Here is a 24,855-nt window from a genome sequence, read left to right on the forward strand (position 1 = left end):
AAGATACATAAGTTAAAAATGCTACCAATGCAGGTCATCTAAACAGGCAGAATGCACTCTTCCTGACCTTAAAAGCATTATTAGAAGATTGAAGAATTAAGAGATTAAAATATATTTGAGGCATTGATGATGAGAAGTGTTTGTATAGGAATCTTCGGTCTGTAGTTAGTTTGTTGACCTGTTTGCAAGAAAATGAAACAGTTATTTTATGCTATTAGAGTATTTTAAGACAGCTAAAAATATTTTAGTTGTTGTTACTATTAACATTTGTTTAGTATTTTTAGGGTTTCACACAGATTTTAGTTTTAGTGACCACCCTGAGAAGTATAATATGGAGCTTTATTATCATTTCTGAGTCCAAAAGGACTTGATCTTAGGTCCTTCTGATTGGAGGGGAAAGTGTAGGTTTTTCCTTTTTTGTAGTATTTCAAGCACCTGCCTGCAGTTAGTAAACTGTTTCTATTTTAGGACATGTCTTTGACATTGAAGAAAATGCTTACTTTAACACTTTTGTTAAAATAAAGATTATTGGACTCCTGGAGGCATTTCCAACTTTATTTAAGTAGAGAAATCTATACTCTTCCCCTGAGTAGGCTGAGATGAAAGCCTTCTTAATATAGAACTTTATATACTGATCAGTTTAAACTGAGTTGCAATACTGGGATTCTTTTTGTTCAGTATGTTTTTTCAGATGTCCTCCATCTTCCTGTAGGCCTAGACCACAGGAATTTGTTCCATACCTGTGGGTAATATTTGCAGTTTTGATACTTTGCTTCCATCCATTTAATAGGCATGGACTCTTACAGGTCAGAAAATTGTTCTGTTTATTGAGTGCCTTGATGTATTGCCTTATTACATGGATGGTGGGTAGAAGGATCAAGTCAAATGTTACATGTTAAATTGTTGTTATATGTTAAAATGTCTAGAAGGCACAGGTTGGGTATATTGCCATTTCTAGTGTGTAAGCTAAGAAATTGTTGCCCAGTAAAGTGGAGTTTTTCTGAATGTTGAGCTTTAAGCCAACTTTCTCACTCTCCTCTTTGACTTTCATCAAGAGGCTTTTTAGTTCCTCTTCACTTTCTGCCATAAGGATGATATCATCTGCGTATCTGAGGTTATTGATATTTCTCCCAGCACTCTTGATTCCAGCTTGTGCTTCTTCCAGCCCAGCGTTTCTCATGATGGACTCTGCATATAAGTTAAATAAGCAGGGTGACAATATACAGCCTTGACATACTCCTTTTCCTATTTGGAACCAGTCTGTTGTTCCATGTCCAGTTCTAACTGTTGCTTCCTGACCTGCATACAGATTTCTCAAGAGGCAGGTCAGGTGGTCTGGTATTCCCATCTCTTTCAGAATTTTCCACAGTTTATTGTGATCCACACAGTCAAAGGCTTTGGCATAGTCAATAAAGCAGAAATAAAAAACTAAGATCATGGCATCTGGTCCCATCACTTCATGGGAAATAGATGGGGAAACAGTGGAAACAGTGGCAGACTTTATTTTTTTGGGTTCCAAAATCACTGCAGATGGTGATTGCAGCCATGAAATTAAAAGACACTTACTCCTTGGAAGGAAAGTTATGACCAACCTAGACAGCATATTCAAAAGCAGAGACATTACTTTGCCAACAAAGGTCCGTCTAGTCAAGGCTGTGGTTTTTCCAGTGGTCATGTATGGATGTGAGAGTTGGACTGTGAAGAAAGCTGAGCTCTGAAGAATTGATGCCTTTGAACTGTGGTGTTGGAGAAGACTCTTGAGAGTCCCTTGGACTGTAAGGAGATCCAACCAGTCCATCCTAAAGGAGATCAGTCCTGGGTGTTCATTGGAAGGACTGATGCTGAAGCTGAAACTCCAGTACTTTGGCCACCTCATGCGAAGAGTTGACTCACTGGAAAAGACTCTGATGCTGGGAGGGATTGGGGGCAGGAGGAGAAGTGGACCACAGAGGATGAGGTGGCTGGATGTCATCACCAGCTCAGTGGACATGAGTTTGGGTGAACTCTGGGAATTGGTGATGGACAGGGAGGCCTTGAGTGCTGTGATTCATGGGGTTGCAAAGAGTCGGACACGACTGAATGACTGAACTGAACTGAAAGTGGAGTTACTCACAGTTACTCTGCCATTAAGTGCCAGGACCAGAGTTGAAAGCTGTCTCTTTAAACTGCAAACCTTGCTTTTGTTTTGTCACTTCACTGTAATGTCGTACCTGAAATTTAGAAATTTACTTTAAACCGTGGTCATGAAAGCAGTCATTACTGGCCAGAAGATACTTTGAGGACATTAGATTAGCACAGGTCTATTACTAGTAATTGTAAAGCAGCTATGTACTGCGCCAAGTGCTTAGTAATTTTTGCGTATGAAGAAGAGCCCAGTGTGACTTGCTATTTTTATGATAGATATAAAGGTTGTTAGTACTAATTCCCAGGGAGTTGTTGGAGGAATAGCTTCAGATTTTTCTTGCAATTATTGTTTAGGCTTGTGTGTGCTGTATGGACCAACTTTACATGCATGTTCTCTTTAATCTATATGTAAGCACTTGCTTTGTCTTTTGGGGTTTTTTTCCTGTGTTGTTTTTACATAGTGAAAAATACATTTAATTAAGGTTTTGAAAATACTGGGTAATTTTAAATATAATGAACTGTTTAAATTTAAAAGGTTTTGATCCATAATCTGAATTTTATCTAAAAAATGTGCAATATTCATAATGTAGTCAGACTTGTCTCTATATGCAAGTCTGTATTCAGTGAGAATTTATAGTCAAGTTTTGGTACTAGAATCTATTACATAAGAAACTTAAAGAAATATAGTTTTTATGTAGATAATACCATAAATCAAAAACAGGGATTTTTTTTAGGGGACGTTTTAACACTGTGAAAGTAATAAAGCTAAAGAAGTAAATTCTAAAGAGAAAAATAAATGAGGTCTTTCTTAAACTATTGCTTCTGTCAAAGTAGGTAGCACCTGAATAGTTTGACAATATTCTAGAATTGTCTGATTTAAAAAAATGTTTGTACTATTTGAAGCTAACCATAGCTTTGGAAAACATGAACTGTCCTTTTGAGAAGTTAATAAAAGATGTTTTTATGAATGGGGGAAATGAAAGAACGAACAATTTACTAGACTTTTATAGTGTAAAATACAATGAGACTAGCTCATTAGAATCAATTATTCTTTCTTGTGTTATTAAATAAGAATTCACAGGGTAGTTATTAATAATTCACAAGGAATTCTTTACATAAGTGCTTAACTTAAAAACGTTTGTCTTAAACAGATCTCTTCTCACCCCACTCCTGTAATCCCTTGTCTCTGATATTTATTCATGTCAAGTTTTATTTTGTAGATCCATCAATGCTGTGTGATAGCAGTGATGTTTTATGATCTCTGTTCAGTTGGGATACTGGAAATTATTAAGCATCTGGCTTAATTGTTTTCATTTTTCTTATGAATTAATAGGGAGAGATGTAGGAAGGAGCAGTTTAATTTTTTTCATTTAGCATCTTATCACCCAGTTTTGTTCTTTCTCTTTCAGACAAACAAAATGCTGAGTACTTTTCCTGCATTAAAATTCAAATAGATGAACTGAACTTTGATCTTTTGTTAATGTATTCTCAGTTCTTCATCTCTGTGTTCTTAAATTTGATCTTACAGGTATAGTGGAAGTCCTGAAAGGAATGCATGAGATGGGAGTGACTCCTGATCAGGAGACGTACGTTAATTACGTGTTTCCGAGCTTTGATAGTATAAAGTCAGTTCGTGCTGTTCTGCAGGTGAGCACAGTGTGGCTCTAATTTCATAATTGAAGAGAGCATCTTCCCTCCCTAGTGTTTTGTGGTAACCAAGGAAAAAGTCACTGAGCCGAGTACTAAAATGGTCATGTTGGTATATAACTTTCTAAAGCTTTGTAAAAAAATATTGGTGAGTGTAACACCTGTAAGGTTGTTAAACTTTAAAAAAACTTTAAAAGGGAAAATAACATTTGTCTTGTGTTGAAGAGAGAACGTGCCAATATCACACACAATTTAAATAAAACAATTTCACTCTAACCCCACTCTACAATGTAGCTGTACCTATGTTTTGAGTAGTACTTTTACTTCTCTATGAATTTTCATAATAAACTCTTAATAAATTTACTATTCCGGTTTTTTTTTGAATAATTTGTTTGACCCCAAAGCTTTATTTTCCTACCAGATACTTCCTGTCCCCACCAGAATAAGCAAGACATTTATAAAAGGGCCTGTGAAAAATTGACTTGGATAGCGCACTGGCTCAGCAAATGGTTGCACTTTGATTTTCAGAATAAAGCACTGGGCAATTAGGAACAACTCTGTAGAGTACACATACTTTAAGACGTAATGTTTTGCTCAGAAGACCTGTTTCTTAGGTGGTTATTCACATAATGCCTTTATTTTTCTATATTGTTAGCGTGTCTTTTCTTTTAAATAATTTCATAATTACAGTCCTCTTAAAGATACAGTTTATGTCTTGAGTGTCTTTAGCTTTCTTCCCTGAGTCCTTAACAGTGTATTTTGAGACTGTGCTATCCATATTTAACTGTTAAAAAATGCACTTAAAAAGGTAGTTTCCCCACATATTTCCCCAAAACCTACTCTTCTCACTTGGCACCTTTACATTATAGTATGTAATTCCACAAATTATTTTTTATGATTGAATGTCTTATTGTATAGATGTACCATAATTTATCTTTATTTCTTATTATTGGTTAGTTGATTTTTAATATTGTGCTGTTATTATAAAGTGGTTCAGTAAATATGTTCAGGTGAATTTCAACTCATTTACTTAAATTATTAAATATGATACTGAGACAAGTAATTACCCATTTGGAGTTAAATAAAAATAAATTTGACCTGTACCTCATTATATGCCTTAAAATATCATCTTGGATCAATACATTCTTCGTTTTGGATTAGTACATTGTTGTAAATGAGAGAGTAGTTCTAATGTCTTCAGTAGTAAACTCTCCCTAGAAGGAAGGCACTCTAATAGTAACAGATTATGTAAATTGAAAGATAAACATTTAATTTAGGATGTTGAAACTCCATTCATAGCTTTTGCTAAAGTTTGGTTATTCAATTTATTTGTATTTTAGAAAATGATCTTTTAAAATAAAAGATCATTAGAGTTTCTGATATAAAGAAATGGGAAAACAGGAAATTTGAATATTTTAAGCTGAGGTATATTATCATTGAAATATGCTTTATCCCTAGGAAAACGGATGTCCACATGATGATAATGTGTTTTCTCAAGCTGAATTGAGAAGTAAAGCAGTAAATGGAAACTTAGATTATATTTTATCATTTAGTAAGTATGCAACATAAGGAGTAAACTTGGCGGGTGTTAATTTCTGTGACTTTTGAGAACATACAGGGTAGTCCATGCCCTCACTCCCTGCCTCGGGTAGTTCAGAGTAATTTCCATGAAAGGGAGGAAGTTTTTATAAGTTTTTTTGAAAATTAGCCTGATAAGACGGTTTATGAATTGAAACTTAAAAATAATTTGGAAATAGTTTTAAAACGTAAAGAACCTTGGAAGTAACATGGTGTTAGGTTGGAATGGAGACCTGAAAGGCTTGGATCTTATTTATAATAAACTGCTGATTATGGGATCAGAAACAAATCTCTCTACCATTCTTTTGTTTCAATTTCATGAAATGGGATTGTATTGCCTGTCTCTCTACCTTGTGGGAGTTGTGAAAATCCTCTGAGATGTGGTTTTTGAAAGTGTTTTCTAAACTAATGCTTATTATGGCCCTCAGTTATGTGAAGCCAGCTCCCCAGTCCTCATTAATGAAACACAGCAAATGTTTACTAAACACTTATAAATGGTAGGGTGCTTTACAGTGTTCATCACATATTAATAAAAGTCATACACTGGTAGATGAAGAGAGGCTTAGAGAGGTTAAATGATTTGGCCAAAGTTGGTGACTGAGTCAGACCAAGATCATCTAACTTTAACCTTATTATTATTATTTTTTTACTATCAGACATTTTAATTTTAATAAATTAGACATTTTTTAATTAAAAAATTTTAACATTATCTATGGCATTAACTTGACAGTGTTTCAGGTCTTGTGAAAAGGCACCATTTAAAAACAAACATACAAACATCAATATCCAGCCCACTAAAATGTTAAAAGCTAAGCTTTGATTAACATGTATTCAAACTGTATAAATGGAAGCTTTGTGAAAACCAGATTGTTGGTACATAGTACCTGTGTCTACATTATTTAAAATAGAGCCTCTAATTCAAAATATGCCCAAATTGGATTTATTTTATTTTATGGTATTATTGTAAAGGGAAAGGTGAAATGTCAGTATGAAAAATGGTGATTGTTAGAGGTGTAGTTATTTGAGTGTAAGGTTGGGTATTAATGCAGGCTGCTATCTGAGTGTATTGATTTTGCCTTCCACTCTGTATAATATATAGATTTTTCATACTGACAAGTTGAAAACAGAAGCATTAACAGGAATCTGGGCACATAAGGTGAATACAAGAGAGATGCCTTTCCCTTTATCATACCATCCATTCCACTTCATTGTCAACCTCTTGATTTTTTTCAGACTTGTTTGTTGCTACGGAAACTAGATGCTTTCTGTCAGCAGTCTTCCAGCTGGCTGAAATGTTTCTGGTGACCTTTTTAATTAATAAAAGCTTGATAATAATCTGTAAAATACTAATTTGAATAGTTTAGAAATAACTTTTCAAGAGGTTGTTTATTAAATGTGAAAAAGAAAATTGCCATGAACTTAAAGACTACAGAAGATTTCAGCTCACTCCATGAGTGTCCTCCCTTTCCCTTGAATTACAGGTCTTTGAAGAGTGGTTAGTTCTGTAATTGCTGGTATTTGCTGTAGGCTGCTTGTAGAGAGGCACTTTTGGTTACTATAAGGAATAGCAAGTAGTAGCGAAAAGTAAATGGATTGTCTTTTTTTTAAATTGAGGTGTAATTGACATAAAATATTAGTTTCAGGCATTATAATATAGTAATTCAATATTTGTATGTATTGGAAAGTGATCACCAGAATAAATCTAGTTAACATCCATCCCCATACATGGTTACGAAATTTTTTTTTCTTGTGATGAGGACTGAAGATCTCTTGGCAACTTTCACATATGAAATACAGTATTACCAACTGTAGTCACCATGCTGTATATTCCAACCCCCTGACTTATGAAATAGCTAATCTTGATCAAGTTTGTGGAATAGTAAGAACCATTTCTCCATTTGAGTTTGTAGGCATGGAAAATAACGTGATCAAGCGAAATTCAGGGTTACCCAAAAGCATGTGGTGCATCCACTTTCAAATTCCTGGAGCAACTAAATTCAGGTCATTTCAGAGACAGGTTTTAGAGTTAATGTCACATGAAACCACTGAGAAATTTGGGCTTCGTGTTCAAGGGATCTGACAGTTGGTCTCGAGTAATTCTCCTTATGTGTGTGGGTTAACTTTTTTTTTTCATATTTAGAGAGATGAACAAATAATATTAAAACTTATGGTGACTTTTCCCATGAATTTTTAAAAAATCTTAACCAGGTATCTAAACTATTTATTAATTCTGTCTTCAGAATTTGCCTCCACAGTGGGTTCCTACCTGTTATAATTCTGTCCCTCTTGAATCTTTTGTAGCCACTTTACATAATGTACTGAAAAGATGAAAACAATTACTTATAACATGGCACCATTTTATGTATTTATTTTATATAAAATAACTTCAGGAGATGCCCGCCATGATTCTGTCCCATGCTTGTTATGACAAGGGTTATGTGGGGCGTCAGGTTTTATGCATTAAAGCCTGATTCTTACACTAAGGCAAATTAGGCTTAGACTGTCAGCATTGAAACATGCGAGGTTTCACTGAAACGTGCCTGTTAAATGCCAAAATGAATAGTAGAGGAAATAAAATCATCAGAAAAGTGAAAGATCAATATAAATCAGTTATTTAACAGAGATCAAGAGGTTATTATGGCTTTAGGTTGTCACTCTTGCATGAATGCAGATTATAGATCATAGTGAAAAGTAGAATGAGGAAATGTGAATGGTTCAACATAATCCTACACAACTCTCAGGAAGGAGCATCCCCTCCCCCCCGCATCTTCTGTTTTTAAAAGGTGGTGACACTCTCTCCCTTCATAGTGCCATGTTGTCCGATAACATACAGTCTTGGTATATGTACCAGGCTGACTTTGAGTACACTGTTAGGTTAGTTAATAGTTATACAGAAGAATATTTATAAATTCATTAGTTGTATAGATTTATGTAAATGAGGTAAAATATTTTAAAAAGATAGCTTATATTGCCAATATGTATTACTGCAATTTTCTAATTAACTTTGTATCAAAATTTTTCCATTTTTAAAATAATACTTCCCAAATGAAAACTGAAAGATATTGGTATAAATGTGTTTCCAAATATGTTGATAATGCAAGTTTTTGGTTTTGGTCTGGAATTTTATGATGATAATTTTCTTTTGCAGTGGAATCAAATACATTGCCTTTCTCATTTGCTTCATTGAGAGGCAGCCTCATTCTAGGCTTTAGAAGGTAAGATGATTATCTTATATGATCTTTGTCTAAATATGGACTTGATTTCTTCTGTCTTTTTTACCTACTATTTGAGGAAAGAAACAGATATGCTTATCTTGCAATATATTAGTTACCTGAAATAATCTTATCTGTTTTTTGTTTGTTTGCTTGTTTGGGTCTGTTTTATTCTTACTAAGTAGTTGAATTGAGTTTAGGCTGCCTTTTATATCAAACATTTCCTAGAAATGCATACTGATCAGGTAAAGGTTTTGTTTCAAAAAAGAAAGTACTCTGAAAATGGTGAGTAGGAGGTATAGACAAATTTGCATGCATATTTGATTTATGCTTTGAGCATTTAATTACAAGATGACTTTTTTTTTTAACTGTAGGTCTTCGTTGGTTATTTATTTTAAATATAACGGTTTGTACATATCATTCTCAAACTCCCAATCTATTTCTCCCTCCCCTCTCCCATGCTGGTAACCAACCATAAATTCATTCTCTTTGAATCTGTTTCTGTTTTGTAAATAAGTTCATTTGTATCTTTTTTTTTTTTTTAACATTTCACAAGATCATATGATACTTGTTTTTCTCTCTCTGACTTACTTTACTTAGTATAATCTCCAGGTCCATCCATGTTGCCGCAAATGGCAATATTTCATTCTGTTTAGTGGCTAAATAATATTTCATTGCATGTATGTGTGTGTATAGGGCGTACCACATCTTTATCCATTCATCTGTCAATGGACGTGTAGGTTGCTTCTGGTTTGTGGTAGTTTGGAAAAATGAAAGCCTCTAAGGGCATGCCATATTTTTTTATTTTTTATATTTTGCTCTTATTTTGTGACAAAAGATTTTGTGACAGCTGTTTTGATTATTAGGACATAAGCTCCATGTTTATTGCCCTATGTTCAGCACATAGATATTAACCTGGCACATAATCAACACTGTTGAATCAATTACTGAGGCCTTATTTATTCTGTGTTTCTGCCTCTGTTTTTGAGCATTCCCTTTTATTCAGCAAGTATTTATTGTTGAGATTGGAGACATTGATTAGGATCAGATTGTAAAATATTTTAAAAAACATGAAGGAGCTTGTCTTTTATTCTGAAGAAGGTAGACTAACTTGTACTGTGCAGAGCTTTGGCTAAGGCAAAGATACATCTAGAATGTATTTGAATCTCAGACATTGTATTTTTCATTTGGGGTTTTTTATTTTTTAAATATATGCCGTGTGTCCTTAATATGCTCATGCTTCTTTCTTCCTTCTTCTCTGTATGGAGATGTTAATGACAGATGTTTTGCTGTCCTTGCCTCCTAATTTTGTTAAATAAGTTTTGTTCTTACTATGCATCATACATTTGTGCTTGTTGACAATTTCTGACTGGATGCTAGTTGTGAATTTTATGGTGGGGAATGTGGATTTTTTTTTTTTAATTCCTCTAAATATTTCTGAGCTTTGTTCTGAGATGATCTTGAATTAAATTACTTGAAACAAGTTTTCTTAGTGCATGCTTCTATGCTTTGTGTGTGTTTGTGTGTGTGTGTGCTCTGTCGTGTCATACTCTTTTTGACCCCACGGACTGTAGCCCATTAGGCTGCTCTATTCATGACATTTTCCAGGTGAAAATACTGGTGTGGGTTGCTGTTTCTTCCTCCTGAGGATCTTCTAACCCAGAGATCCAACCCACATCTCTTGGATTCTATGCTTCGTAGGTAGGACTTGAGCAGCTTTTAGTCTAGTAGTATTCCCACTAAATTAGTTGAGCCCTGCTATTAAGGTAGCTCTCCCTGGTCCTGATACTTTATCTGCTAGCCCATGTGTTTTGAGATTATTGGAAATGTGAACTATTCCAGTCCATGTGTGAGTTCTAAGAATCTAGCAACTTTAGAATTGACTGACTGAAAGCTGTTCTGAAAACAGAACTGATAGATATCACCAGTAGAGCCCTGCAGCTCCTTAAGGATTAGCACATAAGAGATTCACTTAAAGTTACTTAGGAGTTACACTTTACCAGAAATAATTATTCATATTTAACAGAAATGCAGTAAATTACAGAACATTAAGTGAGATATCTTAGTCATTTTACCTAGTCCTGTGGGAAACATCATCTTTCAGGATTTGAAAACCTCCACTGGAATTCCATCACCTCCACTAGCTTTGTTTGTAGTGATGCTTGCTAAGGCCCTCTTGACTTCACATTCCAGGATGTCTGGCTCTAGGTCAGTGATCACACCATCATGATTATCTGGGTCGCGAAGCTCTTTTTTGTACAGTTCTTCTGTGTATTCTTGCCACCTCTTCTGCTTCTATTAGGTCCATACCATTTCTGTCCTTTATCAAGCCCATCTTTGCATGAAATGTTCCCTTGGTATCTCTGATTTTCTTGAAGAGATCTCTAGTCTTTCCCATTCTGTTGTTTTCCTCTATTTCTTTGCATTGATCGCTGAGGAAGGCTTTCTTATCTCTCCTTGCTATTCTTTGGAACTCTGCAGTCAGATGCTTGTATCTTTCCTTTTCTCCTTTGCCTTTTGCTTCTCTTCTTTTCACAGCTATTTGTAAGGCCTCCCCGGACAGCCATTTTGCTTTTTTGCATTTCTTTTCCATTGGGATGGTCTTGATCCCTGCCTGCTGTATAATGTCATGAACCTCCGTCTATAGTTCATTAGACACTCTTGTCTATCAGATCTAGTCCCTTAAATCTATTTCTCACTTCCACTGTATAATCTATAAGGGATTTGATTTAGGACATACCTGAATGGTCTAGTGGTTTTCCCCACTTTCTTCAATTTAAGTCTGAATTTGGCAAAAACTGCATTCCAATATGGAAATGCACATCCATGTTTCCCTTCAGTTCAGTTCAGTCGCTGAGTCGTGTCCGACTCTTTGCGACCCCATGAACTGCAGCACGCCAGGCCTCCCTGTCCATTACCAACTCCCGGAGTCCACCCAAACCCATGTCCATTGAGTCGGTGATGCCATCCAACCATCTCAACCTCTGTCGTCCCCTTCTCTTGCCCTCAATCTTTCCCAGCATCAAGGTTTTCAAATGAGTCAGCTGTTCACATCAGGTGGCCAAAGTGTTGGAGTTTCAGCTTCATCATCAGTCCTTCCAGTGAATACCCAGGACTGATCTCCTTTAGGGTGGACTGGTTTGATCTCTGACTGATCTCCTTTCGGGTGGACTGGTTTGATCTCCTTGCCATCCAAGGGACTCTCAAGAGTCTTTTCCAACACCACTGTTCAAAAGTATCAATTCTTCAGCACTCAGCTTTCCTTATAGTCCAACTCTCACCTCTGTATATGATTACTGGAAAAACCATAGCCTTGACTAGACGGACCTTTGTTGGCAAAGTAATGTCTCTGCTTTTTAATATGCTGTCTAGGTTGGTCATAACTTTCCTTCCAAGGAGCAAGTGTCTTAATTTCATGGCTGCAGTCACCATCTGCAGTGATTTTGGAACCCAAAAAAATAAAGTCTGCCACCGTTTGCACTGTTTCCCCATCTATTTCCCATGAAGTGATGGGACCAGATGTCATGATCTTAGTTTTCTGAATGTTGAGCTTTAAGCCAATTTTTTCACTCTCTTCTTTGACTTTCATCAAGAGGCTCTTTAGTTCTTCGCTATCTATCATAAGGGTGTTATGATTTACCAAAGGGGAAAAGGGGGAGAGGAATAAATCAGGAGTTGGGGAGTAGCAGATGGTAACCACTGTATAAACAGTAAGGTCCTACTGTAAGCACAGGGAACTGTATTCAGTGTCCTGTGATAAACTATAATGAAAAAGAATATGTGTGCAATGCAGGGCTTTGTAAACGTTTTTCTCCACTTACAAATACAGGTTCATCTTTTTAAACCTTTTTCTCAATGTGTTTTAGTAGGAGGAATGATTTTATCATAAGGCAGAGGATTCTGGCAGGGCATGGGACATGTTTTACTTTTTGTTTTGAAATAATTTTAGAGTCACAGAAAGTTGCAAGGATAAGACACAAACGGCCTATATGCACTCTCCCATTTTCCCCCAGTGGTTGCATCTTACATAACTACAGTGCATTACCAAAACTGGGAATTTTACGTTCGTACAATGTACGTGTGTAGTTCTGACAGTTTATCGCATACATAGACTTGAGTAACCATTACTGCAGTGAAGATACAGAACTATGCCATCACTACAAATTCCCCACCTCCCTGCCACTGCCTCTTAGGCTTCCGTTCACCATCCTTAATCTGTGACAACCACTGATTTGTTCTCAGTTTTTATAATTTTAGTTTGCAGAAGTTACATAAATGGAAAAAAATTACATAAATCGTATATTGAGATTGCCTTTTTCCAGGTGGCGTAATGCCCCCGGGTCCATCCTAGTTGTCGTGTGTCAGTAGTTCCTTTGGAATGTTTTTAAAGTAAAAACAAGTGCCTTATTAACTCACTGTACCAAAACAGTTCACTCTAAACTGCTCAATCTCAAGTTTAAAGAGGCCTGTGAATTTTTGTAGGTGCCGATTTTAAGAGGTCTGTAAGTTTTGTGGGTATTTTTACAATGTAAGTATAATATACATAATTATAGTAAATATATACATTATGTTTGCATTGTAATATTATCATTAAAACACATAACTAATCTGCTGAAAGTAGATTCCGTGTTTGAATTAAATATACAAAGCTTATAGACATTAAGTTTACAAAGATTACAAATAGTCTAAGACCTAGTGTTCATTGGTTACCCAATTTTATAAATAGTTTGTCCTTTTAACAGTCACAATTTGAGTGAGCTGTTCTTTTTGCTTTCCTGAAATAATTTCACATTTATAGAAAATTATAAGCGTAGTATAGAGATCTCTTACATACCCCATTTATTAACTTTTAGCATTTTGTGAAATTATCATTATACTTTCCGTTTCTTTACACACACACGCATGCACACACACACATACACATAAATGTTAATTTTTTGGAGCTGTTTGTGCTTAGGTTGCATATGTCATGATGCTTTATCTTTAAATATGTCAGTATATAATTCCACAGAACAAGGATATTCCCTTACACAACCAGGTGGTTCAGTGGTAAAGAATCCACCTGCCAGTTCAGGAGATGGAAGAGACATGGGTTCGATCTCTGGGTCGGGAAGATCCTCTGGAGAAGGAAATGGCAACCCACTCCAGTATTCTTGCCTGGAGAATCCCATGGACAGAGGAGCCTGGCAGGCTACAGTTCATGGGGTCACAAAGAGGCAGGCACGTGACAGATACACAGTGCCACAGAACAAGGATATTCCCTTATACAACCACATCACAGTCGACAAACTCAGGATATTTAACGTTGATGGAATATTTTTATCTAACAGAGCTCATATACCAGTTCTGTCAAGTATTTTCACTCTTTTTTTGGAGGGGCCCTTATTTTCCTTCCTCCTATACAGAACCCCTGATGGCTCAGATGGTAAAGCATCTGCCTGCAGTGCGGGAGACCTGGGTTTGATTCCTGGGTTGGGAAGATTCCCCTGGAGGAGGAAATGGCAACCCACTCCAGTACTCTTGCCTGGAAAATTCCATGGACGGAGGCGCGTGGTAAGCTACAGTCCATGGGGTTGCAGAGAATCGGATACAACTGAGCGACTTCACTCACTATGCAGAATCCAGTCAAGGAATAGATGTTAGTCATCTTTTCTCTTTAATTTTCTCTAATCTGGGACAGTTCTTCAGCCTTTGTCTTTTATGATACTAATAGATATGGAGAAAACAGGCCAGTTATTTTCTAGAATGTTCCTCATGATGCTTCCTCATGTTTAACTTCATGTTACGTTTCTGACTGGAATACCACAGGAATGTTGTTCTGTTTTTCTCAGGGAAATTAAATCTAAAATGTGTCCGTCAGCACCTCATTAGTGATGTTAAGTTTGATCACTCAGTGAAGATACTGGTTCAGTGTCTCCACTGTGTAGTTACTGCCTTTACCATTACAAGTAATAAGCAGTCTCGGGGAGATCCTTAGAGACCATGCAGATACCTGCTCCATGAAACTGGGACCCCAAGGTTTAGAGATGGTTCTTAGTGGTTCGTGTCCAAACCACTCTTTATTTTGAGGGTTCAAAATAAGTGAATCAGTCTTTCTAAATTATCTTGCCCTGAAAATTAACTTTGATTTTGGAAACGTTTTGTTTTTTTTTTAAAGGCTTTGATCTGTATGTATTGCATATAATGATTGCTAGTATATTTTAATGTTTTTTAAACCTCTGGGTTTATTTTCAATCCTTTGCTGCCCCCTGCAGGTCTATGAATATAAATCTTTGGAGCAAGGTAAGTATTCCTAATACTGCAAATCATAGTGTGATAAATAAAAAGCAAGTTATAATAGCTTCATACATTTATCATACATCACTCTAAGTTAATGAATTTAGAATCTTGAAATGGTAGTTTTAGTTTTAAAACTACCTTCCTGGATCATGAAATTTATTGTTGAAGTGACCTTGAGTTAGTCCTAAATTCTTAAGTTTTCAACTTTTCTAAAAAACAACTGTTAACATTATGGCAGTGATCATACGTATTTAATAATTATTTTTAAAAATATATGCATGTTATATATGTTATACATATTTGTGTATATATCTATATATGTGCTAAGTTGCTTCAGTTGTATCTGACTCTTTGCGACCCTATGGACTATAGCCTGCTAGGCTCCTCTGTCCAAGGGATTCTCCAGGCAAGAATACTGGAGTGGGTTGCCATGCCCTCCTCCAAGGGATCTTCCTGGCCCAGGGATCAAACCCATTTCTCTTAACGTCTCGTACATTGGCAGGGTGTTCTTTACCACTAGTGCCACATAGGAGCATCAGGTGAATCTATATGTGAATGATACATCAGTTTTTAAACTGCTATCTTTTTAAGAAGTTAACTGCTTTTATGCAGGAAGTACAACAATCCTTATGTTGAATTACAAGATATCTGCCTGTAATGCAGGAGGTGTAAGTTTGATCCCTGGGTTGGGAAGATCCCCTGGAGAAGGAAATGGCAACCCACTCCAGTTTTCTTCCCTGGAAAATCCCATGGACAGAGGATTCTGGTTGGGCTAAGGTCCATGGGGTCGCAAAAGAGTCAGACATGACTTGGCTAATAAACAACAACATAATCAGAATGCACATTATTGATGGGAATTCCCATTTTAAATATTTCTTAAAATCTTATTTTCATTCAGTTCTGTTTTTAGTATTAAACGGCCATTCATGCTATGTAAGTTATAATAGGTGGTTAAGATATTTATAAGCAATTTTTTTTGGCTATAAAGACTTTTTCATTGGCTTATTAAATGTGTCTTTTAAATTAGGTTTTAATGTGGCTGTCATATGTCTAATGTATGGCTACAACTTCTGGTAGAATTTATTGTCTATCTTCTACATGTCTGGGTTGGTTAAAAAAAAATTGTAAATAGGATTGTTTTGCTTTGCTTTTAAATAGTTTCTACCTTACTGTCCTTTGGATTGCTGTTATCACATCATGCTTTCATTGTTGAGTGAAGTGGGATATGATCAGGTTTACCTAATTTTCCATATTAGAAAATACATAGTTAGAGAAGTAACTGTAGTTTTAGTTGTTAATACTTGTGCTGTGGCCAAACACTATCTTGAAGAAGGAAACGGCAACCCACTCCAGTATTCTTGCCTAGAGAATCTCCTGGACAGAGGAGCTTGATGGCTACAGTCCATGGGGTCACAAAGAGTCGGACATGACTTAGCAACTGAGCAGACACTATCTAAAGAGCAAATAAGTTCAGTTGTAGTATACACATGAAGTAGTTGAGAATTTGTAGCTCATATCACTTCAGAAACCTATGCTTCCTTTCTACTATCTTCAGCCTGTTGATACATAGTCAAAATACTGTGTTCAAAAGTTACATTCAGTATCATAGGTTTTGTAATTGTTTTTGTCATCAAATAGGTTTGGGTTTTTTTAATTGAAATTTTGTGGGTAGAGTTAATGTTGAAGAGTAAGTCTTGTAGTTTCTGTGTATTCAGTTGATAAGAATCAATGAGAACAAACATATTACAACTTTTGACCCCCTTCTGTTTTAAGTAAGTAAGTGTTAGTTGCTCAGCCCTGTCCGACTCTTTGCGACCCTGTGGACTGCAGCCTGCCAGGCTCCTGTGTCCATGGAATTCCCTAGGAAAGAATCCTGGAGTGAGTTGCCATTCCCTTTTCTCCAGGGAATCCTCCTGACCCAGGGATTGAACCTAGGTCTCCTGCATAGCAGACGGATTCTTTATCATCTGAGCCACCAGGAAAGCCTCCATTTTGTTTTAACGCCATTAAAATGACTGGCAAAATGTTGAAAAACTTTTTAAAAAAGTATTTAGTGTTTCAGGATATTTTACTTTCTTACTGCTGTAAAACTTCATTTAAAAGGAGGAAACTGGTTGAATTTCAGCAAGACCAAAAACAATACAATGACAAATAACATTGGTTGATACTTCCTATAAGCTGTTTTCTACAGTAACAGTTTATTTAAAACAATATGTAACCAGAACAGTTTAGAGGTTTTCTTAGTGATGTATCATGAAATACTGCAGTTTTCCTTCAACATGGGTTTGTTTTGTTTTTGTTCTAAAAGACTAACCTGTTATTTAAAAACGAAACAATCTCCTTGGCAAGTGGGGGTGGTGTTGAATTACTGTGACATAGAGTAATACCTTACTGGGGAGAGGCTTTATTATTTCAAAAATTCAATTTCAGATTGTGTTTGTTCAGTTTGCTTCTGTTGCTGCAATGCATGCATTTTCTGTCTTACCAGATAACAGAACTGTTGTACAAGGATGGACGTTATTGCCAGGAGCCCCCAGGACCAACGGGTAGCGTTTCAATTTTGATGATTGTAACTTATCCACAAATCCATTCTTCTGTGTAATGATGGGCTAGAAGGATTACAGCAGTAAACATTTTGTTTTTGAAAGTGAAATTTGAAAGCATTTGTTTATAAATCTTTACATTGATAACCTCATCATTTTGAGATCTGTGAGGTGTTTGGTATTACCATAATTGTTTTTCTAAAGACAGGGTTGGGAGGGTTTTTCTTTTCAGATATTGAGGAAATGCTTCTTATAGCATCCATCAAAATAGCCTTAAAAATCAGTAATCTTTAGTGTTTATGTGACTTTAATGTTTTGCAGGTATAATTTAGACATATAAAATAATAAAGAGGTCTTGTAGATTTTTCCACTATTTATTACCCAAAATACATTATTTTGACATTTAATGATTTTTGTTTTCATGTAATAAAGCCTAGCATATGTGGTTTTCTGTTAAAACACACACACACAAAACCATATGGTATCTTTCTTGAAAGTTCGTATTTTTCTATCCTGTGTATTAACACATGGCCCTATACATTTTATGCTTGGATGCATAGGAAAATTACTGTTGTTATGAAACATCTTTGTTAATCTCGGTTTTTCATTGGCTAATAGGCAGCTCTCCACAGGAATATTACATCTTATTAAAATTATTTAACTTTCTATACTCAACATTTACTAATCCTCTAATTTTATGTTTCCCTAAATATTGCCCACCAAAAATTAATATAGAAATATATAGGAGGCATTTGTTTATTCTCACTATTTGTGATTTGGACAGGAAAGGGGTAAGGCCTTGGGCAGGACCACTTCTGTCACAGAGTGGTAGAAAAAAATAGATTGAAGTAAGATTCAGTACCGAAAAGCTGTCACTCGGTCTGAAAATAATTAATATTCCTTTCACTCACCAGTTAGATGTGTGCTCCCAAACCACATAATCTCTATGCCTCAGTGATCATTGTTGCCATTTCAGAGCCTCTCATCAGGGTGACATCTCACACCAAAATGATTTCTTATAAATTAATCTTGATAACATGACAGTCTCAGTAATTTTAGTGGAATGCTTTCTCTTGTTTTTTTCCACAGAAGCTGTTGGCTATTTTCTTTATAACTTGATTGACAGCATGAGTGACTCAGAGGTACAGGCCAAGGAGGAGCGTTTGAGACAATACTTCCATCAGCTGAAGGAGATGGTACCATTTCATTTTTTGCTATATAATGCCTGTCCTGTCTGACATGTATCTATTAGATTTGAAATTGCTGCTTTTAAGTACAACCAGACCACTTCTCAATGACATACATGAGTTGGAGACTTAAATTATGTCCGAGATAATTTCTGCTAGACAAATTTCAGTTTGGTTGTCTAAAACTTGTGTGTGTTTTTTTTTTTTTTTCCCTCCTCCCTCCCCTTTGCACAGAATGTAAAAATTCCTGAAAACATCTACAGAGGCATTCGTAATCTGCTGGATAGCTACCATGTTCCTGAATTGATTAAGGTGTGTGTGAAATAATAATCAACTTCTTAAAATGCTTAATTTATATATAGAGGCATGTCAGAGTTTTATTTAAATATATTGCTTTTGGCCAAAAGTTTATTTAAATGATAGCCTTTAAAACAAGGCTTTTTGTTGATTATTGGTGAATGCTATTTATATATTGAAGAATGTATTTAAAAGTGTTTTTTACAGTGGTTAAAAAGTCTGAAGAGAATTTCAGGAAAATTTTGGAAAATGGAAACATGAAATGAGACTTCCAAAATTTGCTTTTGACATTTGCTAGTATATTTTCCATATGTTTTCTAATCTTAATTTAAATCCTGATTTTAGGATGTTAATATATTGGTTGAAAGAGAGAAGACAGACTCTAGAAAAGTAAGTATGTTCTTTGAGTAGATTCTACATGCTGTAATAACCTCATTTAATGAGAGTTCTAGACTATGTCCTTTTAAAACCGGTGGTTCCTAACATTTTTGCTTCTAGCATAGTTCTAAGAAGTTGGTAAAAGCCATTTACCAGAAATTATATCTAAGAAATCCGCATTATAGTATCAGGAGCTTTATAAACCCCTCGAGCCCATCCCAGGTCCCCACCTGAATATCCTTGATAGCATTTATGACATTTAGGAAAGGGCAGTTTAAACAGAAGAGTGACAAAGGGTGCATTTTTTTTGTAGTAAATTTCTTTCTTTCTTTTTTCTTCCCATTTCTACCTTGCAGCCTTCATCATCTGATTTGGAGTCTAAGCTTGAAAAGCTAAAAGCTGAAAACCAACCTATAGGTGATATCCTAAAGCAGCTCATATTAATGCTATGTTCAGAAGAGGTAACGTTTGTTTAAATATTTTAAATGTGCTACTAAGGTAAAAAACTCTTTACAGATAAAAGTAAGCAAAGCCCAATATGAAATTTATTATTTTTACAATTGATTATTGTACATCATGTCTGTGAAGAATGCAATTAAATGAGAGGTTAACTAACTTCAGCTACACCTTGAATGGCATGTTTTCGGGTTGCCGTAGTTTGTTTACGATAATCTGCAAAGTGAATGATAGTAACAGCCGTGATAGGTTTATCATACATGCCAAATGTCCTTTCAAGCCATGGCTCCGGTCTCTCATATCTAGATTGTCAAGCAACTGATACATGCAGTAGTCATTTGCAAGTCAAATATTACTAGGGTTGTTAATGCAGGGATTGAAATTCCATTTTCCTGCTGGAAAAAAGCTCTTTCTGAGATAAAGGGTCTCTTGCCTTTTTTCAGCAGGCGTCCAGCTGTACTTTGTGTTCATTTTAGTGTGTGTCTGCAATTGGGGTATATCACTAGACTTTTTCAGTTTCTAGTTCAGTGTCATTTGGTCGTATGCCTGTGTTTTTAGGGGGAAAAAATACAGCTGACTTTAAGGTTATAATATGGCGCTATTAAATTCTAAAATATTTCCTGCACATTACAGACTGAGGAACAGAAATATATATTTCTGTGCATGGAAATTGGACTCACCTGGTACATATTTAATCTGGAAGTCTTTTTTCATAATACAGTACCCAAACCTAAAACATCAAATTTAGCATAGTGATCAGTTTTGCAGCACAGATAACAAATCTTTTGAATCCTTCATATATATCTTTCCTGCTTTTTAGAAGGTGGATTAAAAATACCAGGGAGCAAGATGAAGTTAATAATGTGTATCCATTTATTTTAAAAGTAGTGTTAACTTTTTCTACACTCTGAACATGGAAGCTAGAAATTTTACACTTTTATATTAATTTCTCCTTTTTCATTTCCTTCCTTTATTTTAGAACATGCAAAAAGCTCTTGAATTGAAGGCAAAATATGAATCAGATATGGTTGTCGGTGGCTATGCAGCTTTAATAAATTTGTGCTGTCGACATGATAATGCAGAAGATGCATTGAACCTGAAACGAGAATTGTGAGTACCCTGGCACTGAAACAAATCATCAGCATTTACGCTGCTATATAGTCCTTGATGGCTCATGTAGAGTGAATACCACTCTCATATAATGTAAAGTTTAAAAATTCTCTTTTGTGAGTGCTTTTGAAATTTCATACTGTAATACTCTTTGATTAATTATGGCTTGTTTTCAGCAAGGAGTCTTTGTTTAAGTGTGATAAGACATTCTATTCCTTGAAGCCAAGATTTTTTTCCTCTTGATTATACAACTGCATATCACAACAGTGATGTTGTAACTATTATATAAGGCTTGTTAAATATTCCCCTTTTTGTACTATAGTGTAAACAGAATTCTGTCCATTTCTCAGGTATCCTTGGCTTCCCACTGATAGATTTACCAAATAAAAATGTCTCTTGGGAGTATTTCAATATTTGCAACAAAGTGAGAATCACCTTAAGTGCCATGCAACAGAAGCGTTCCTTATTTGTATCATTTGCAGATGGAAAGATGTAGTATACATGTAATATTACATTTTTACTTCTTTGAATATAATTGCATGTAGATTGTATAGGGCCCCCAAAATAACCTGAACTAAAAGGTTGAAGCCAGTGTTAATAAAAATTCAGATTCTGAGATTTTTAGAAAAGTGATCAAGTAGATACTGCACTGCTATTAACAGTTAAACAGCTTCTAACATTATATAAATATGGCTTTCATTTTTAGTGACCGTTTAGATTCTTCTGCTGTCCTTGACACCGGCAAGTATGTAAGACTCGTTAAAGTATTGGGAAAACATGGCAAGCTCCAAGGTAAGCATCAGCACATAAAGGAAATGTGTGATGCGAGTATCTTGCCACTGGAATAACATGTGAATTGATACTAATGGTATATCATGTCCATCCTGCAAAGTGCTTGAACACTTTGCATACGAATTTGCATGTGAATCCAGCCAGAGCTGCATGGACAGTGTAGGCCATTAGTTTTAATGGATTGGCAAGCTTGTCATTTACATTTGCACAGCTCAGTGCTTTTTGCGTTTCTGCAGCTAGTTTTTATTAGCATTGCTGTTTGGATTGAGTTTGAAGATCATGACTTATGGCACAATTTGCCTATATGCCTGCACTAATGGCTTTGTTTTTGCTTAAGAACATTGGAAGGCTGAACATAAATCCTGTAAATATAACCTTTATTTAAGAATATGAATTTTGCAGGCATCTTTGTCTTCACTTCTAACAACATTCACAAAATGTATACTTCAATAAGGTTTCATATAGAAGTTTGCAGGGAGAGCCTAACTGATTATGTAGTTGATGTGTATCCTCTAACTTTCTTATAGTTGGGATAATGCTAAGCCTAATATAATTATACTTAATAATTTATTCTTAACTATTTATTTCTTAACTTTCTCATTTGGCTTTATTTTGAAACTTTAAAAAAAAACCTCCCTGTCTTCCTTTTACTCCTAGAGAAGATTTTTTGTTTTTAAATCATTATAGAGAAAAATGTATGGAGAAAGTATTTGACCTAATCGTTGAATTTTTCCCTAGGAAATTTTTCTGACACAGACAATCCTTTATGAAGATTAGCCTCCTTTTTAAAATCACTTTCTATAAAGTGGTCAAAACATTTTGTGTGTGCAGTAATTAATAACAACATTATAAAAATGCACTTATTCCATATCCTAAAATGTTTGTTTCTGCCTTCCTAATGAAGCTTAATGAATCTAATGTATTAACATGCAGTCTTTTGGAAAGCTTTCATTGGCTCTGCTTGGCTAATTAGTATCGACATAGCAAACAGGCCCTATCGGTATCAGACCATTAGTCTGGCTGTATATACAGTGTAAACACATCTTTATTATCTGGCCTCCTGACAAGCCATCTGCTGAAGAAACAATGGTGTGATTTAGCAGATGTTAGCTCTGAACGATAAAAGCATCCATTTAGGAGGATCTTACAGCTATAGGGCAGACCATACAGGGTTATGTGGTGCAGAGTGGGCACACAGTCCCTATCTATAATTTGTAGTCAAAGTTGCAGGGAAATGATAAAACCATGCTATTGTGGATTTATAATTGTAGTCTCGTTTAGAAATGCAAGTAGTAATTAACTTGAAATCGGCATTATACACTAGAATTTACATTCCTGCTGGGCTTGAAATGCTGTTTTAATAGCAGTTTGTTTTCCCTACATGAAATTACCTAAGGGTCTTTTGTGCTACTTCATTGTAGATGCTATTAACATTCTAAAGGAGATGAAAGAGAAGGATGTTCTTATCAAAGATGCAACAGTCTTGTCCTTTTTCCACATCCTAAATGGCGCAGCTTTACGAGGTGAAACTGAAACAGTAAAACAGTTGCACGAAGCCATCGTGACCCTAGGGTTAGCGAAACCATCTACCACCTTAAGTTCCCCATTGGTCACCCTATATCTGGAAAAGTAAGTTAATTGAATTTTCAGTTTTGAATGTTGGCATTGAAATAATGAATCTAATCATACAGGGATTTTATTTTGTAAATTCTCTGTGATGTTGCGGAAGCCTTATTTACCACCAAATAAGAGAATGTCTATGGTGTAGGTGACCTTTAAAATTGCCAACAATCCTGTGGTCCTATGGATTACTTCTCAGTGGAATGATCTATGTCGGGTTTTTTTTTTGGTGGGGCATGTGATGATGCTACATGAAACCAAACGTAATTTTCCCCAGTTTTGAGCCTTATAAGTGTTAATTATTAATAAATATAAGAAAGGATTCTCAAGGGCTTTTGGTTATGCTTCATCACTGTTGTTCATGTTGTGATGTGGCAGTGTCTCTTGAGGGATCCTTTTTTCCGTGTAGTGTTTTAACTGCGTATACCAACACAGGAGTTACTGTAGCTTTGGTGAGTTATTGTAGAAGATGTCTCTGTGTCTTGTGGCAAGAAGATGAATTTTGTTAATAGGGTAAGGTTTACTGAGTTTGAAAATGTCTGTGTTTGGAATGTTCATGTTGGTGCCCAATTTAAGGTATTTTTTTCAAGTGTAAATCATAAAGTCAACCTATGTTCTAGTACAGAGTGAAACATTTCAGTAAGATAATAAAGCATCCTTTATTACCTTCTTTTCCTCTAGCATTTGTTTTTCTTTTCTGTTTTTAAAAATTTCTCAGATCTTACCCCATTGCCATTCCCTTCCATGACTTAGCGCAGTTTTCTAATTTGCTTATTTTGTGATTGAGGTTTTCTCATTTAGTTTGGATGTTGCTGTATCAATGCCAGGAGAAGAGTAAATGATAAATCTTAGTGTACTCACATTCTTCCCAAATTTCTGGTAGTTTTTCTTTATTTACTAAGAGCACAATTAATTGAATATAATGAATGATTTAATATTGAATTGAAGGTGTGGAATAAAAAACATCTAACTATGTTATGTTTATACATATGTATATATGTGTACACAGGTTCATACACACAAATGTTTTGTGAAATACTTTCTTTGACATCCAATCAAAAAACAGTTTATCAACTTAGCTGATTTGGCTAAGTCTTTACCTCCACAATCTCAGCATTACATCTTTTTAAAGAATAGTGATTCAAACAATTACTGTGTTATTGAGTTCTGGTGTTCACAGCCAACTTTATATAGAAATCCTGTAATTAATATGCTTCCTCCAAGAATTTTTTTGATGATCTCAAAAGACGCATCTCTGCAGATTGCATGTGGAGCTCTGCATAGGGGTTTGAAAGAAATGGGCCCAGTGCCCAGAAGAATTAGGCCCTCCTCCATCAGTGGGCAAAAATAAAATAATTAACAATGAAAATGAGGCCATGGTAGAGAAGTATCTTACAAACAGAAATATCGTGAGACAGAAGATGAAAAGTTTTCCGAGAAAGGTCTGCAGATGGGGCTCATGAACCAAGGAGAACTTCCCCCAAAGGAAAATGGAAAAAGCATGGGATTCAGATGTTAACATGGAGCATACTCTGTGCTTCTGATTTTATAGTACAGAGATTTGTTTGTCTCAGTTAAATTTGACTGTCCCTGTTAATTGGGCTAGAGAAATGTAAATTAGTGCCTTTTATG

General features: G+C 35.5%; 1 protein-coding gene across 1 annotated transcript in view; it reads left to right on the forward strand.

Moving 5' to 3' along the window:
* LRPPRC (leucine-rich pentatricopeptide repeat containing) overlaps positions 1–24,855 on the forward strand; it is a 99,465-nt gene that overhangs the window by 24,433 nt on the left and 50,177 nt on the right. Inside the window, exons 12-23 of the mRNA XM_010842303.1 lie at positions 3,653–3,771; positions 5,230–5,323; positions 8,498–8,564; positions 14,816–14,843; positions 17,329–17,386; positions 18,473–18,579; positions 18,805–18,882; positions 19,213–19,257; positions 19,602–19,706; positions 20,681–20,811; positions 21,518–21,603; positions 23,025–23,232. Of these exons, the coding sequence (XP_010840605.1) occupies positions 3,653–3,771; positions 5,230–5,323; positions 8,498–8,564; positions 14,816–14,843; positions 17,329–17,386; positions 18,473–18,579; positions 18,805–18,882; positions 19,213–19,257; positions 19,602–19,706; positions 20,681–20,811; positions 21,518–21,603; positions 23,025–23,232 (1,126 nt within the window). The remainder of the gene's footprint in view (positions 1–3,652; positions 3,772–5,229; positions 5,324–8,497; positions 8,565–14,815; positions 14,844–17,328; positions 17,387–18,472; positions 18,580–18,804; positions 18,883–19,212; positions 19,258–19,601; positions 19,707–20,680; positions 20,812–21,517; positions 21,604–23,024; positions 23,233–24,855) is intronic.

Source organism: Bison bison, unplaced genomic scaffold, assembly GCF_000754665.1.
Source record: "Bison bison bison isolate TAMUID 2011002044 unplaced genomic scaffold, Bison_UMD1.0 scf7180017864177, whole genome shotgun sequence".
Taxonomy (NCBI): domain Eukaryota; kingdom Metazoa; phylum Chordata; class Mammalia; order Artiodactyla; family Bovidae; genus Bison; species Bison bison.